Source organism: Aquarana catesbeiana, linkage group LG10 (assembly GCF_042186555.1).
Source record: "Aquarana catesbeiana isolate 2022-GZ linkage group LG10, ASM4218655v1, whole genome shotgun sequence".
NCBI classification, from domain to species: domain Eukaryota; kingdom Metazoa; phylum Chordata; class Amphibia; order Anura; family Ranidae; genus Aquarana; species Aquarana catesbeiana.
This window is the reverse complement of record NC_133333.1, coordinates 6,890,193-6,904,024: the sequence shown is the minus strand read 5'-3', so window position 1 is coordinate 6,904,024 and position 13,832 is coordinate 6,890,193. Positions and strand designations below refer to the sequence as shown.

The 13,832-nt window shown below is 40.4% G+C and overlaps 1 protein-coding gene across 1 annotated transcript in view; it reads left to right on the top strand.

Moving 5' to 3' along the window:
• The window catches only part of IGSF21 (immunoglobin superfamily member 21), a gene marked incomplete in the record, with an annotated part of 572,073 nt that overhangs the window by 189,205 nt on the left and 369,036 nt on the right, over positions 1–13,832 (top strand). Inside the window, 1 exon segment of the mRNA XM_073601561.1 lies at positions 10,642–10,763. Within this exon segment, the coding sequence (XP_073457662.1) occupies positions 10,642–10,763 (122 nt within the window).

The following is a 13,832-nucleotide window of genomic DNA, read 5'->3' as shown; positions in this document are numbered from 1 at the left end:
TCCCTTCTCCCACAGTCACACACTATGATTATTATACATTTATATATCTCTGCCATATACTGTGTCAAGACAGTAAGTGCAGCCCTTACAAAACCTAAACTCTCTGAATTTCCAGCTATGGGACATATGTAGCAATTCACAATCAGAGAGCAGGCTCACCTGGTACAAAGAACACTGAGCCAGTCACATCAGTCTCTGCACCAGAGGAGCTTACACTCTAATGTCCCCCCACAGTCCCACACTATTATTATTATACCTTTATATAGCAGTGGCATATACAGTGTCAAGACCCCCTAGGTAAGCGCAGTCATTAACTCTCTGAATTCCCAGCTATGGGACATGTAGCAATTCACCATCGGAGAGCAGGCTCATCCGGTACAGAGAATACTGAGCCAGTCACATCAGTCTCTGCACCAGAGGAGCTTACACTCGAATGTCCCCCCCACAGTCCCACACTATTATTATTATACCTTTATATAGCAGTGGCATATACACCTTTGTCAAGACCCCCTAGGTAGGAGCAGTCATTAACTCTCTGAATTCCCAGCTATGGGACATGTAGCAATTCACCAACGGAGAGCAGGCTCATCTGGTACAGAGAATACTGAGCCAGTCACATCAGTCTCTGCACCAGAGGAGCTTACACTCGAATGTCCCCCCGCAGTCACACACACTCACACACACTTCTATTATTATTATTATACATTTTTTATAGCTCTGACATATACCGCAGTGCTGTACAAAGAACTCTAAGACAGTAAAATCAGTCTCTGTACCATGGGATCCCACACTCTAATATCTCGCCACAGTCATACACTATTATTATACATTTATATAGCTCTGACATATACTGTGTCAAGACAGTAGGTGCAGTCCTTAACTAAACCTAAGCTCTCAGAATTTCCAGCTATGGGACATAGGTAGCAATTCACAATCGGAGAGCAGGCTCACCTGGTACAGAGAATACCGAGCCAGTCACATCCGTTTCTGTACCAGAGGAGCTTACACTCTAATATTTCACCACAGTCATACACTTTTATTATACCTTTTATATAGCTCTGACATATACCGCAGTGCTGTACAGAGATCACTGAGCCAGTCACATCAGTCTCTGTACCAGAGGAGCTTACACTCTAATGTCCCCCCACAGTCACACACTGTTATTATACATTTATATAGCTCTGACAAGTACCGTGTCAAGACACCTCTGGTAAGTGCAGTCCTAAACTCTGAATTCTCAGCTATGGGACATGGGTAGCAATTCACAATCAGAGAGCAGGCTCACCTGGTACAGACAACACTGAGCCAGTCACATCAATCTCTGTACCAGAGGAGCTTACACTCTAATGTCCGCCCCCCCCCCCCCCCCCCACAGTCACACACTATTGTGAGGGATGGATTGGATGATGGTGGAGGGGAAGGGAATTAGTGGCTGGTGCACAATGCAAGGTGAATGATGTGGAAGTCAGGGGGAATGATGTGGGGGGGATTAATGGGGGGGTTTTGGAATCGCATCCTGATGGCGATTAAGTCTCCAAATGTTTCTTAGCCTGGGTTGTGTTTTAAGTTGAGGTTCGGGGTTTGTAGCCTCTTTTTTGTTGTCATTAAAATATGTTTCTTTCTATGTTCTTATCTTGTCAGGAAACGGTTTCCTTTATTTGCTGATGTAAGCACGCTTGTTTTTGTTTAGTTGTTGTTTATTTTTGTGTAAATATGTTTTCATTAATAAGCTGTATGTTTGTATGATTTTTTTTAATAAACAAAAATGTATACTCTAATGCCCCCCCCCCACCCCCCCCCCACAGTCACACTATTATTATTATACATAAAGCCAGCAGAGCCAACCACTGTGCCACCCCAGAACCTCAAATCTCATATTTTCTACTTCATATCTCTAAATATTTTTGCATAATTTTCAGCTCCCCCCCTTCACTAAGTGACTTTCACTGATGATAAAAATGCAGATCGCTCGGATTATACGCAGCGCCGGACATCTGCCTAAATATTTCCTATTATACCAGGCTGAAGTGTTGTGTAAAGAAATGGTGGAAGCATTACGTTTTGTTAATCGGCTATCAATGAGCTGCCCTTGTCAGAGGCGATTGGTTAATTAATTAATTTGCGCCATCAGTTTTAATAAGTCTGATTTGATGTTGCTCAAACACTAATTTTCAGTGGCTTACCATCTGTGCACAGTAAATAAGCGCCGTTCTTATGGGCCGCTCTGCGGGTGTTGGATGTAATTATCGTACCTGTAGAATATACAGTATATACACAGTACTGTGCAAAACTCTTAGGCAGGTGTGATGAAATGCTGTAAATAAAGAATGCTTTCAGAATTTGAAGTGTTAATAGTTTTTTTATTTTTATCAATTAACAAATTGGAAAGCAAATAAAGAGAAATCCAAATCCAATCAATATTTGGGGTGATCCCCCTTTGCCTTCTTCTAGGTAGACTTGCACACAGTTGTTGAATGACTCTGCAGTAGGTACATCTTGGAGAATTATGTACATCTTGGAGAACTAAGCACGCATCTTCTGTGGGTGGCGGCTGCCACAAATCCTACGGTCTCTTCATGTCATCCTAGACAGACTCCGTGATGGTGAGATCAGGGCTTTGTTGGGGGCCAAACCATCAATTTCAGTCTTGGTGACATTGTCTTAGGGACATTGCTTGTATGTTTGGGGTCGTTGTCCTGCTGCAGAATAAATGTGGGGGCAATCAAACGCCTCCATGATGGAGAAGTATCTGCCTGTATTTCTCAGTACTGAGGGCAACGTTGATTCTGACCAAATTTTCAACTCCATTTGCAGAAATGCAGCCCCAAACTTGCAAGGAATCTCCACCATGCTTCACAGTTGGCTGCAGACATTCATTATTGTACCGCTCTCCAGCCCTTCCCCCAACAAACTGCCTCCTGCTGCAGCCAAATATTTCACATTTTGACTCGTCAGTCCAGAGCACCTGCTGACATTTTCCTGCCCCCCAGTTCCTATTTTTTACCTGTATAATTGAGTCTCGTAGCCTTGTTTCCACATCGGAGGTTTGGCTTTTTGGACTAATTTCTTCTATTAGAATCAGTTCCCACCAATTCTGTGCTGATGGCACTGCTGGACATCTTCCCATGTGGAAGGGAAGTAAGCAGGATTTGTCTTTCACCTACTGCATTAGGTTTCTTTGGTCGGCCACTGCATCTACGCTCTTCAACGTTACCCAACCACTGCGTTTACGCTCTTCAACATTGCCCAACAACTGCGTTTACAGTCCTCAACGTTACCCAACCACTGCATCTCTGCTCCTCAACGTTGCCCAACAACTGCGTCTACAGTCCTCATCGTTAACCAACCACTGCATCTACAGTCCTCAACGTTACCCAGTAACTGCATCTATAGTCCTCAGTGTTACCCAACAACTGCATCTCTGCTCCTCAACGTTCCCCAACCACTACGTCTATGCTCCTCAATGTTTCCGGACCACTGCATCTATGCTTCTCAACATTACCTGACCACTGCATCTATGCTTCTCAACATTACCTGACCACTGCATCTATGTTTATCGAAATTACTTGACCACTGTGTCTACACTCAATGTTGCACAACCACTGTGTCTACGCTCATCCACGTTACCTGACCATTGCATCTTCGCTCCTCAACGTTAGCTGACCACTGCATTTCTGCTCCTCAATGTTGTCTGACCACTGCGTCTATACTCCTCAATGTTACCCAACCACTGAGCCTGTGCTTCTCAACATTACCTGACCACTGCATCCACGCTCCTCAACGTTTCCCGACCACTGCATCTATGCTCGACATTACCCGACCTCTGTGTCTACACTATCTATGCTCCTCAATTGTATCTATGAGCCTTCCCTCCCCACCTCCATCAATGAGCCTTCCCTCCCCACCTCCATCAATGAGCCTTCCCTCCCCACCTCCATCAATGAGCCTTCCCTCCCCACCTCCATCAATGAGCCTTCCCTCCCCACTTCCATCAATGAGCCTTCCCTCCCCACTTCCATCAATGAGCCTTCCCTCCCCACTTCCATCATTGAGCCTTCCCTCCCCACTTCCATCAATGAGCCTTCACTCCCCTCACCTCCGACAATGACCTTCCCTCCCCACCTCCATCAATGTGCCTTCTCTCCTCCACCTCCATCAATGAGCTTTGACCACCCATGACCCTGTCACCGGTTGGTCGGTTCTCCTTCCTTGGACTACTTTTGGTCGGTCCTAACCACTGCAGATCGGGAAAACCCCACAAGAACTGCAGTGCTGGAGTTGCTCTGACCCATTCACCTACACATTATAATTTGGTCCTCAAATCCTTACGTTCACTTGCTGTCCAATAGATCTCACCTTCATGGGCCATTGTTACCAGCTAATCAATATTATTCACTTTACCTGTCTATGGTCATAATGTTACGGCTGATGGGTGCATACAGTAATTTGCAGCAAAAGCCTTAGTTTTTTTTTTTTTTATTCGTGATCGTTTTCAGAATGATGTCACCAAAATTTTAAATCAGACATGAAGCCCCCCGTGGGCTGCAGTTCAGCCGGCCGATCTATTTTATTTCCTGTGATTAAACCTGCCGTCAGTGACTCAATACAAACATTATCGATCCCGCGCTGGGTACACTCGCCCCGCTGCTACCGCTCCCCCCTCGTTCAGGAGTTTTGTGTAAAGAAAAATGACTGGAGGTAATACAATCTCCCGCTGCCCCCACGATCGTTTCATCTCTGCGTTGTGTCGCCGCCACGCCGTAATGAATGGCGGGCGATCACCCGCAGACTCTACGCTAACGACTTTGCCTCACAAACGGCTTTGAAAATAAACTCCACGGTGGTCAGAGGAGGTAACTTGTGTAGTGTCAGGTTTTGTGCATTTTGTATATTTATTTCTTTATTTTTTTAATTTTTTTTTCTAATCTGTGTCAGGCAGAGTCTCCCTTCTTTCCTCCCTCCCCCCCCCCCCCTCCTTTCAACCTCCCCTCCTCCCTTCTTTCCCCCCCTCCCATCTATTTTCATTCTCTCCATCACCCCCTTTTTTCTTTGTTTAGATTTCCATTCATTTCACCTGGGTGAGCACTCCCCTTACCCCACTTATTCACTTGTATTTACATTTGGTTATTACTCATTTAACCGGAACTTGTCCACAATCCCCCGTGTCCGCCGTGGGGGGATTTGTATGGGGTCCCACTTTCCCATTGAATTCGTCTGAGCTGGTGAGCCAGTCTCCTATCTTGTTACTATTTCTGTATTGTATTTATTATCCTCCTTGCTGTATTTTTTATCCTTGTCTAAACTGAAGTTTATCAATTTTAGACCTATCCCTCCTGAAGAAGCGGTTCTAACCGCGAAACCTGCTGAGGAAACAATCCTACATACCCCTCTGTACAAGAAACCTTACGTTTCTTTCCGTCAATGTTTATGTCAAGTGTGGTGTATTCAGCTGGTTTTAGTATGCTATATATGTACTATTTTGTAAAAATGGTTTGCAATGTTTGTAATTATTAAAGTTTATATTTTTTTAATATATTTTTTCTTACTCTCGTGTCATTAACAAATGCCGAGATAGTCCCAACCTCCAATCCACAGGGTGTATGCCTGGCTAGGCAAGTGGCAGCAGCTGCCTCCACGCCTCCACTTCTATATCTTTCCAAGTTTGTCCAATCGTGATGATGGCATTGATTTCTATTCTTTACATTTATTGACTTAACTGAGGCCATACTCATTCCTGAAGAGTCGATCATCTCGCCAGCAGCTAAAGTCACATCTATTTTGGAACTGATTTAGTGGGGTGAGGGGGCAGTGCGAGACGATAACTAAGTGAATTTTCATTTTTTTATTTTTTTTTTATTTTTTTTTACGTTCAGTGTAAACACATTTTTTTTTTCCTTTAGTCAGAAAAATATTACATGTTAATACAATATCATATATTACAAAGATATATTATATTTTATATTGTAAATTAAATGAAATAATAATTTGATTATTAAACATAATAAAAAATCATCATAATATAATTATGATTATTATTATGTTATTTGTATTTGTATATTCTTTATATATATATATATTATATTTTATAATACAAATTAAATTAAATTACATATTATTATTTTTTATTATTATTATTATTATGTTATTTGTATATTTTTTATTTAAGTAACAAATTCAGGTTTAACAATAAAATACATATATGACTGTAACGTACACAGTATCCGTAAATGGAGTACTTATCCATATAATGAACAACATAGTTCAAATGTCACAAAGAAAAAATCTAAAAAAATAACTAACATCTAATATCAGTAACAAGCTAGAGGAAATAGAAAGTAAAAACCAAAATTAATTTGATTTTTATTGGTATTAGTGTGAGTTTAGAGTTTGGTTTCAATTTGTTAGTGTATCTAAAGCTGCAAGTCCATCTAACACTCCCCCCCCCCCCCCAGACTGACAATGCTACTGTCCAAAAGTGCCCCCTGTGCTCCTTCATCCAAAGCGGGAGGGGGTGCTCTGATACAGGAGGTGTATTACTGGCCAGGTCACCAGGTGAAGACCGAGGGCGGAAAAATCCTAAAAAAAAAAAAAGAATGCAGCCACCATGTTTAAGGATCAGTAAGCTGCAACATGTTACATTTTTAGTTTTGCGTATTATATTATATATTATATATAATATTATATATATTTTATTTATATATATTATATTTTATATTCCAAATTAAATGAAATTACATATTAATAATAATAATATTATTATAATAACTATTATTATTGTTATGTTATTTGTATATTCTTTCTGTAACAAATTCAGGTTTAGCAATAAAATACATATATGACTGTAATGTACACAGTTTCAGTAAATGGAATACTTATCCAAATAATGAACAATATAGTTCAAATGTCACCCCAAAAAAAATACATAAAAATAATAATATATAATAATATTAAGAATAATAATGGCATATAAAATTAGTAACAAGTTAGAGGGAATACTGGCCAAATTACCAGGTGAAAACAGGGGGGAAAAAAATCCCCCCCCCCAAAAAAAATGAAAATAATGAAGCAGCCATGTTTCAGGATCAGTGAACTCAGTGACGTTTTTTAGCTTTGCGTTGAATATATATAATATATATATTTTAATTTATATAATATTATAATATTTATATTATATAATATACAGTATATATATATTTATATTATATATCATCTCTATCTATCTATCTATCTATCTATCTATCTATCTATCTATCTATCTATCTATCTATCTATCTATCTATCTATCTATCTATCTATATATATACACGTTTCAGGATCAGTGAGCTGTAACTTGTTACATTTTTAGTTTTGCATTGAACATATTTATAATATTCTATATATTTATATATTTTATTTATATATATATATATATATATATATATATATATATATATATATATATATATATATATATATAAAAAAAAATTATATATATATATATAATATTACAAATTAAATTGCATATTAATAATAATAATAATATTATTATTATCATTATGTTATTTGTATGTTCTTTATTTAAGTAACAAATTCAGGTTTAACAATAAAATACATATATGACTGTAATGTACACAGTTTCAATAAATGGAATATTTATCTAAATAATGAGCAATATAGTTCAAATGTCACAAAAAAAATACATAGAAAAAATAATATATAATAATAATAATAATGGCATATAAAATTAGTAACAAGTTAGAGGAAATACTGGCCAGATCACCAGGTAAAAACAGAGGGGAAAAAAAAAATCAAAATGAAAATAATGAAGCCGCCACGTTTCGGGATCAGTGAACTGTAACTTGTTCCAATTTTTAGTTTTTGCTTAAAGTTGATTTTTTTTTTTTTAACAAAATAAAATAAAAAGCTCCTCTGAGTTCCCGGCGATGTTTCCCGGCGCAGTATCCCTCCCCGGCTGCTCTCGGAGTCTCTGCACTCAGACCGCTCTATCTCTGGTTTTGCCGCGTCTCCCGGCGAATATAATCACGCCGTCTTTCCAATCAGCACGGAGGACAAGAACATTTGTTCCGGGAGCCGGATAGCGCGCGGTCTCCATCACTCAGCGGAAAGTCCATCATTGTCTGTAATGTTCTGCTATACCACAGCACATTATTCAGCCCTAATATGGCTCCTCTGTGCCACGCCGACTTTACTCCGCCGCTGGATGTAATGATATTTTCCTGTGCCGGATCGTCCTTTTAATGAAATTTGTACCCCGGCGCGCCGGTGTGTGCACGCTCCCCTCCCCCCTACAGTGCTGGGCTTGTACGAAATAATATGAAACAAGGAAGAGGGAAGTGCAACCTAGAAGGGCGGATCTGGATCCTTTTCCTTCCGCTTTCGTCTTAATAATCCGAGGAAAGTGCATGTAGTCATGAAGTGGCTGCAAAGCATCTATAGGAGATCAGCAGCACTGAGATGTAAAAAAGGATGACTTTATTATTTTAATTAAAAAATGTATGTGTGTATGTATGTATAAATATATATAAAGTGAGTACCCCACTATTGGAAAATGTCCAAATTGGGCCCGAAGTGTCAATAGTTTGTGTGGCCACCATTATTTTCCAGCACTGCCTTAACCCTCTTGGACATGGAGGTCACCAGAGCTTCACAGGTTGTCACTGGAGTCCTCTTCCCCTCCTCCATGATGACATCACAGAGCTGGTGGATGTTAGAGACCTTGTGCTCCTCCACCTTCCGTTTGAGGATGTCCCACAGATGCTCAATAGGGTTTAGGTCTGGAGACATGCTTGGCCAGTCCATCACCTTTACCCTCAGCTTCTTTAGCAAGGCAGTGGTGGTCTTGGAGGTGTGTTTGGGGTGGTTATCATGTTGGAATACTGCCCTGCGGTCCAGTCTCTGAAGGGAGGGGATCATGCTCCTCTTCAGTATGTCACAGTACATGTTGGCATTCATGGTTCCCTCAATGATCTGTAGCTCCCCAGTGCCGGCAGCTCTCATGCAGCCCCAGACCATGACACTCCCACCACCATGCTTGACTGTAGACAAGACACACTTGTCTTTGTCCTCCTCACCTTGTTGCCCCCACACACGCTTGTCACCATCTGAACCAAATACGTTTATCTTGGTCTCATCAGACCACAGGACATGGTTCCAGTAATCCATGTCCTTAGTCTGCTTGTCTTCAGCAAACTGTTTGTGGACTTTCTTGTGCATCATCTTTAGAAGAGGCTTCCTTCTGGGAGGACAGCCATGCAGACCAATTTGATGCAGTGTGCGGCGTATGGTCTGAGCACTGACAGGCTGACCCCCCACCCCTACAACCTCTGCAGCAATGCTGGCAGCACTCATACATCTATTTCCCAAAGACAACCTCTGGATATGACGCTGAGCACGTGACCTCAACTTCTTTGGTGGACCATGGCGAGGCCTGTTCTGAGTGGAACCTGTCCTGTTATACCGCTGTATGGTCTTGGCCACCGTGCTGCAGCTCAGTTTCAGGGTCTTGGCAATCTTCTTTTAGCATAAAAAGAAGAATAGGCTGCACACCACAATTGTGATCCCAAATCCTTTATTGGGACATCCCGGAGTGACAGCACAAGAGCAGAGTGCCTGGTAGACGCGTTTCGCACTATTAGAAGTACTTAATCATTGTCATCTTCTTATAGCCTAGGCCATCTTTATGTAGAGCAATAATTCTTTTTTTTTTTTCAGATCCTCAGAGAGTTCTTTGCCGTGAGGTGCCATGTTGAACCTCCAGTGACCAGTATGAGAGAGTGAGAGCGATAAGCTCTGGTGAACTCCATATCTGAGAGGGTTAAGGCAGTGCTGGGAAATAATGGTGGCCACACAAAAATATTGACACTTTGGGCCCAATTTGGACATTTTCACTTAGGGGTGTACTCACTCTTGTTGCCAGCGGTTTAGACATTAATGATATTAGAAGGTGGAGGAGCACAAGGTCTCTAACATCCACCAGCTCTGTGATGTCATCATGGAGGAGGGGAAGAGGACTCCAGTGACAACCTGTGAAGCTCTGGTGACCTCCATGCCCAAGAGGGTTAAGACAATGCTGGAAAATAATGGTAACCACACAAAATATTGACACTTTGGGCCCTATGTGGACATTTTCACTTAGGGGTGTACTGACTTTTGTTGCCAGCGGTTTAGACATTAATGACTGTGTGTTGAGTTATTTTGAGGGGACAGCAAATTTACATTGTTATACAAGCTGTACACTCACTACTTTACATTGTAGACAAGAGTCATTTCTTCAGTGTTGTCACATGAAAAGAGAGAAGAGAATATTTACAGAAATGTGAGGGGTGTACTTACTTTTGTGAGACACTGTATGTATAATTTATTTGAAATGTATTTGAAAAAAAAAAAAAACTATAGTTTATGATTCGGAGTGCACAGAGGAAATCGATTGACAATCATTTTAGGGGTTTTCATCTACTTTTAACACAAGCTGAACGTTCTCACAAATGTTTATAACAATGTTGTCAATTCTTCTTTTGCTCTCACATATTGCTTGTCACCCCCCCAGCTGTGTACGGCTAACGGCGTGCTAATTGTCAGCTGACAGCGACAGCGTGTTACGGTCGTGTCTCATCTGATTGGGCCTGTTCTTCTCTTTGTCAGGTGACAGACGGGGGAACCATCAAGCAGAAAATCTTTACGTTCGATGCTATGTTTTCCACCAACTATTCTCAAATGGAGAATTATCGCAAGAGGGAAGACCTGCTGTACCAGTCCACCGTCCGGTGAGTACCCCGCTGTGTCCAGCGTTCCTTCCTACCTTCTTCATGAGTTCATCAATGTCCGAATTTAGATTTGTTTTAGAATTTATATATATATTATTTTAAATACAAATATCTTTTATATTTACAATGTATTATATATTTATAATATTAATAGATATTATATTATATTATATTATATTATATTTATAGATATTCACAACGTTTGTGATGCATTGATGTTGATTATATTGTTACTCGGTTTGGAGTTGCGCACAAATTAATGATTATTTCATTGCGTTTTGCGTACTTACCATTTCCGATCACTCGGCAGTTGGCGACTTTAAGATTTTACCCCCCTTCCTGACCAGAGCACTTTTTGCGATTCGGCGCTGCGCGGCTGTAACTGACAATTGCGCGGTCGTGCGACGAGGCTCCCAAACAAAATTGACGTCCCCCCCCCCCCCCACAAATAGAGCTTTCTTTTGGTGGTATTTGATCGCCTCTGCGGTTTTTATTTTTTGCGCTATAAACAAAAAAAAGAGACCATTTAAAAAAAAACGCATTATTTTTTACTTTTTGCTATAAAAAATCCAAAAAAAAAATGAAAAAAAAAACATTTTTTTTCCCTCAGTTTAGGCCGATACGAATTCTTCTACATATTTTTGGTAAAAAAAAAAAACGCAGTAAGCGTTTATTGATTGGTTTGCGAAGAAGTTATAGCGTCTACAAAATAGGGGATAGTTTTATGGCATTTTTATTATTATAAACAAAAAAAAGAGACAATTAAAAAAAAAACGCATTATTTTTTACTTTTTGCTATAAAAAATCCAAAAAAAAATGAAAAAAAAACATTTTTTTCCACTCGGTTTAGGCCGATACGAATTCTTCTACATATTTTTGGTAAAAAAAAAAAAAAACGCAGTAAGCGTTTATTGATTGGTTTGCGAAGAAGTTATAGCGTCTACAAAATAGGGGATAGTTTTATGGCATTTTTATTATTATAAACAAAAAAAAGAGACAATTTAAAAAAAAACGCATTATTTTTTACTTTTTGCTATAAAAAATCAAAAAAAAAAATGAAAAAAATACATTTTTTTCCCCTCGGTTTAGGCCGATACGAATTCTTCTACATATTTTTGGTAAAAAAAAAAAAAAAACGCAGTAAGCGTTTATTGATTGGTTTGCGCAGAAGTTATAGCGTCTACAAAATAGGGGATAGTTTTATGGCATTTTTATTATTATTATATATATTTTTTTATTAGTAAGGGTGGTGATTTGCGATTTTTAAAGGGACTGCGACATTATGGCAGACACATCGGACACTTTTGACACTATTTTGGGACCATTGTCATTTATACATCCATTAGTGCACTGATTACTGTGTAAATGACACTGGCAGCAAAGGGTTTTTTTTTTTATTAATAATTTTTTTTTTACTAGTAATGGCGGCGATCATCAATTTTTATCGTGACTGCAACATTATGGCGGACAGATTGGACACTTTGGGCGCGATTTTGGGACCATTCACATTTATACAGCGATCAGTGCGATTAAAAATGCATCGATTACTGTGTAAATGTGACTGGCAGTGAAGGGGTTAACCACTAGCTGGCACTGTAGGGGTTAAGTGTGTCCTAGGGAGTGATTCTAACTGTGAGGGGGGAGGGGCTATGTGTGACACGACACTGATCACCGCTTCCGATTACAGGGAGCTGTGATCGGTGTCTTGTCACTAGGCAGAACGGGGAAATGCTTGTTTACATCAGTATTTCCCCGTTCTTCCTCTCCGTGAGACGATCGCGGGTATCCCCACGGACATAGAGTCCGCGGGACCCGCAAACACACTCACAGAGGTCGCGGTGCGTGCCCGCAAACCGCCTCTTAAAGGGCAACGTACAGGTACGTTAATCTGCCTGTATGTGCCCTTCTACCGACGTATATCGGCGTGAGCCGGTCGGCAAGCGGTTAAGGACTGAATTCTTGTTTTTTTATCGCGGTAACAGAGGACTCAAAACTCTTTAATACTCTATACAATGCAAAAAAAAAAAGTTTTGCTGTAAATATTAAATGCCTAAAATTCTGTGTACATAAAGGGAACATCTGCTAATGTTACGTAGTAACATAGTAGGTGAGGTCGAAAAAAGACACAAGTCTAACCTATGTGTGTGATTATATGTCAGTATTACATTACATATCCCTGTATGTTGCAGTCGTTCAGGTGATTATCTAATAGTTTCTTGAAGCTATCAATGCTCCCCGCTGAGACCACCGCCTGTGGAAGGGAATTCCACATCCTTGCCGCTCTTACAGTAAAGAACCCTCTACGCTGTTTAAGGTCAAACCTCTTTTCTTCTAATTTTAATGAGTGGTCACGAGTCTTGTTAAACTTCCTTCCTCTTGTGTTTCTGCAATATATTAGCTGCTTATTTGAGGTGACTACCCCACCCCCACCACCACCACCACCACCACTTCCTAAAAAACTTGCGGGATGAAAGTGCAAAAAAACAAGGGGGGGGGGGTGTGTTATATAATATACTTATCTTTCTCCCAACTTGTTCCCGCGGCCCCTAGTTGTGGTTGAAGTCATGCACCTTTTTTGCCAAATCTTGGAGAATGTTGAGTAGCCAAAATCTCACTAGAAGACCATTGGGGACTGCCATGTCTTCTTGTGGGATTTGGACCACTCCCTATTCCCCAAAGATTGTGTCTCCTTTCCCCAACTTATTCCTGCAGCCCCTACGCAGGGGTAATGCCATCCTCCCTCTAGATCTTGGAGAATGTAGAGTAGCCCAAACCTCACAAGAAGATGATCCTCAATTGTGCTGTAGTGTCATCACCTTGTGAGATTTGGGCTACTCCATATTCCTCGGGATCTTGGCAGGAGGATGGTGTCACCCCCTACGCTATGGAAATCAGGGAACTTTGACTATATTGTCTAATTCCAGCATTTAGCACTTAAACTGTTTCCTACCATGTAAGCCATATGTAAGCCATATGTATGGCCGCAAGGAGGGTGAGCTTTAACCGCCACATGCAATGTACTGTATGTGTCCATGGCGGCTTAGGTTTCTGTGCTGAGGTCGTGCTTGC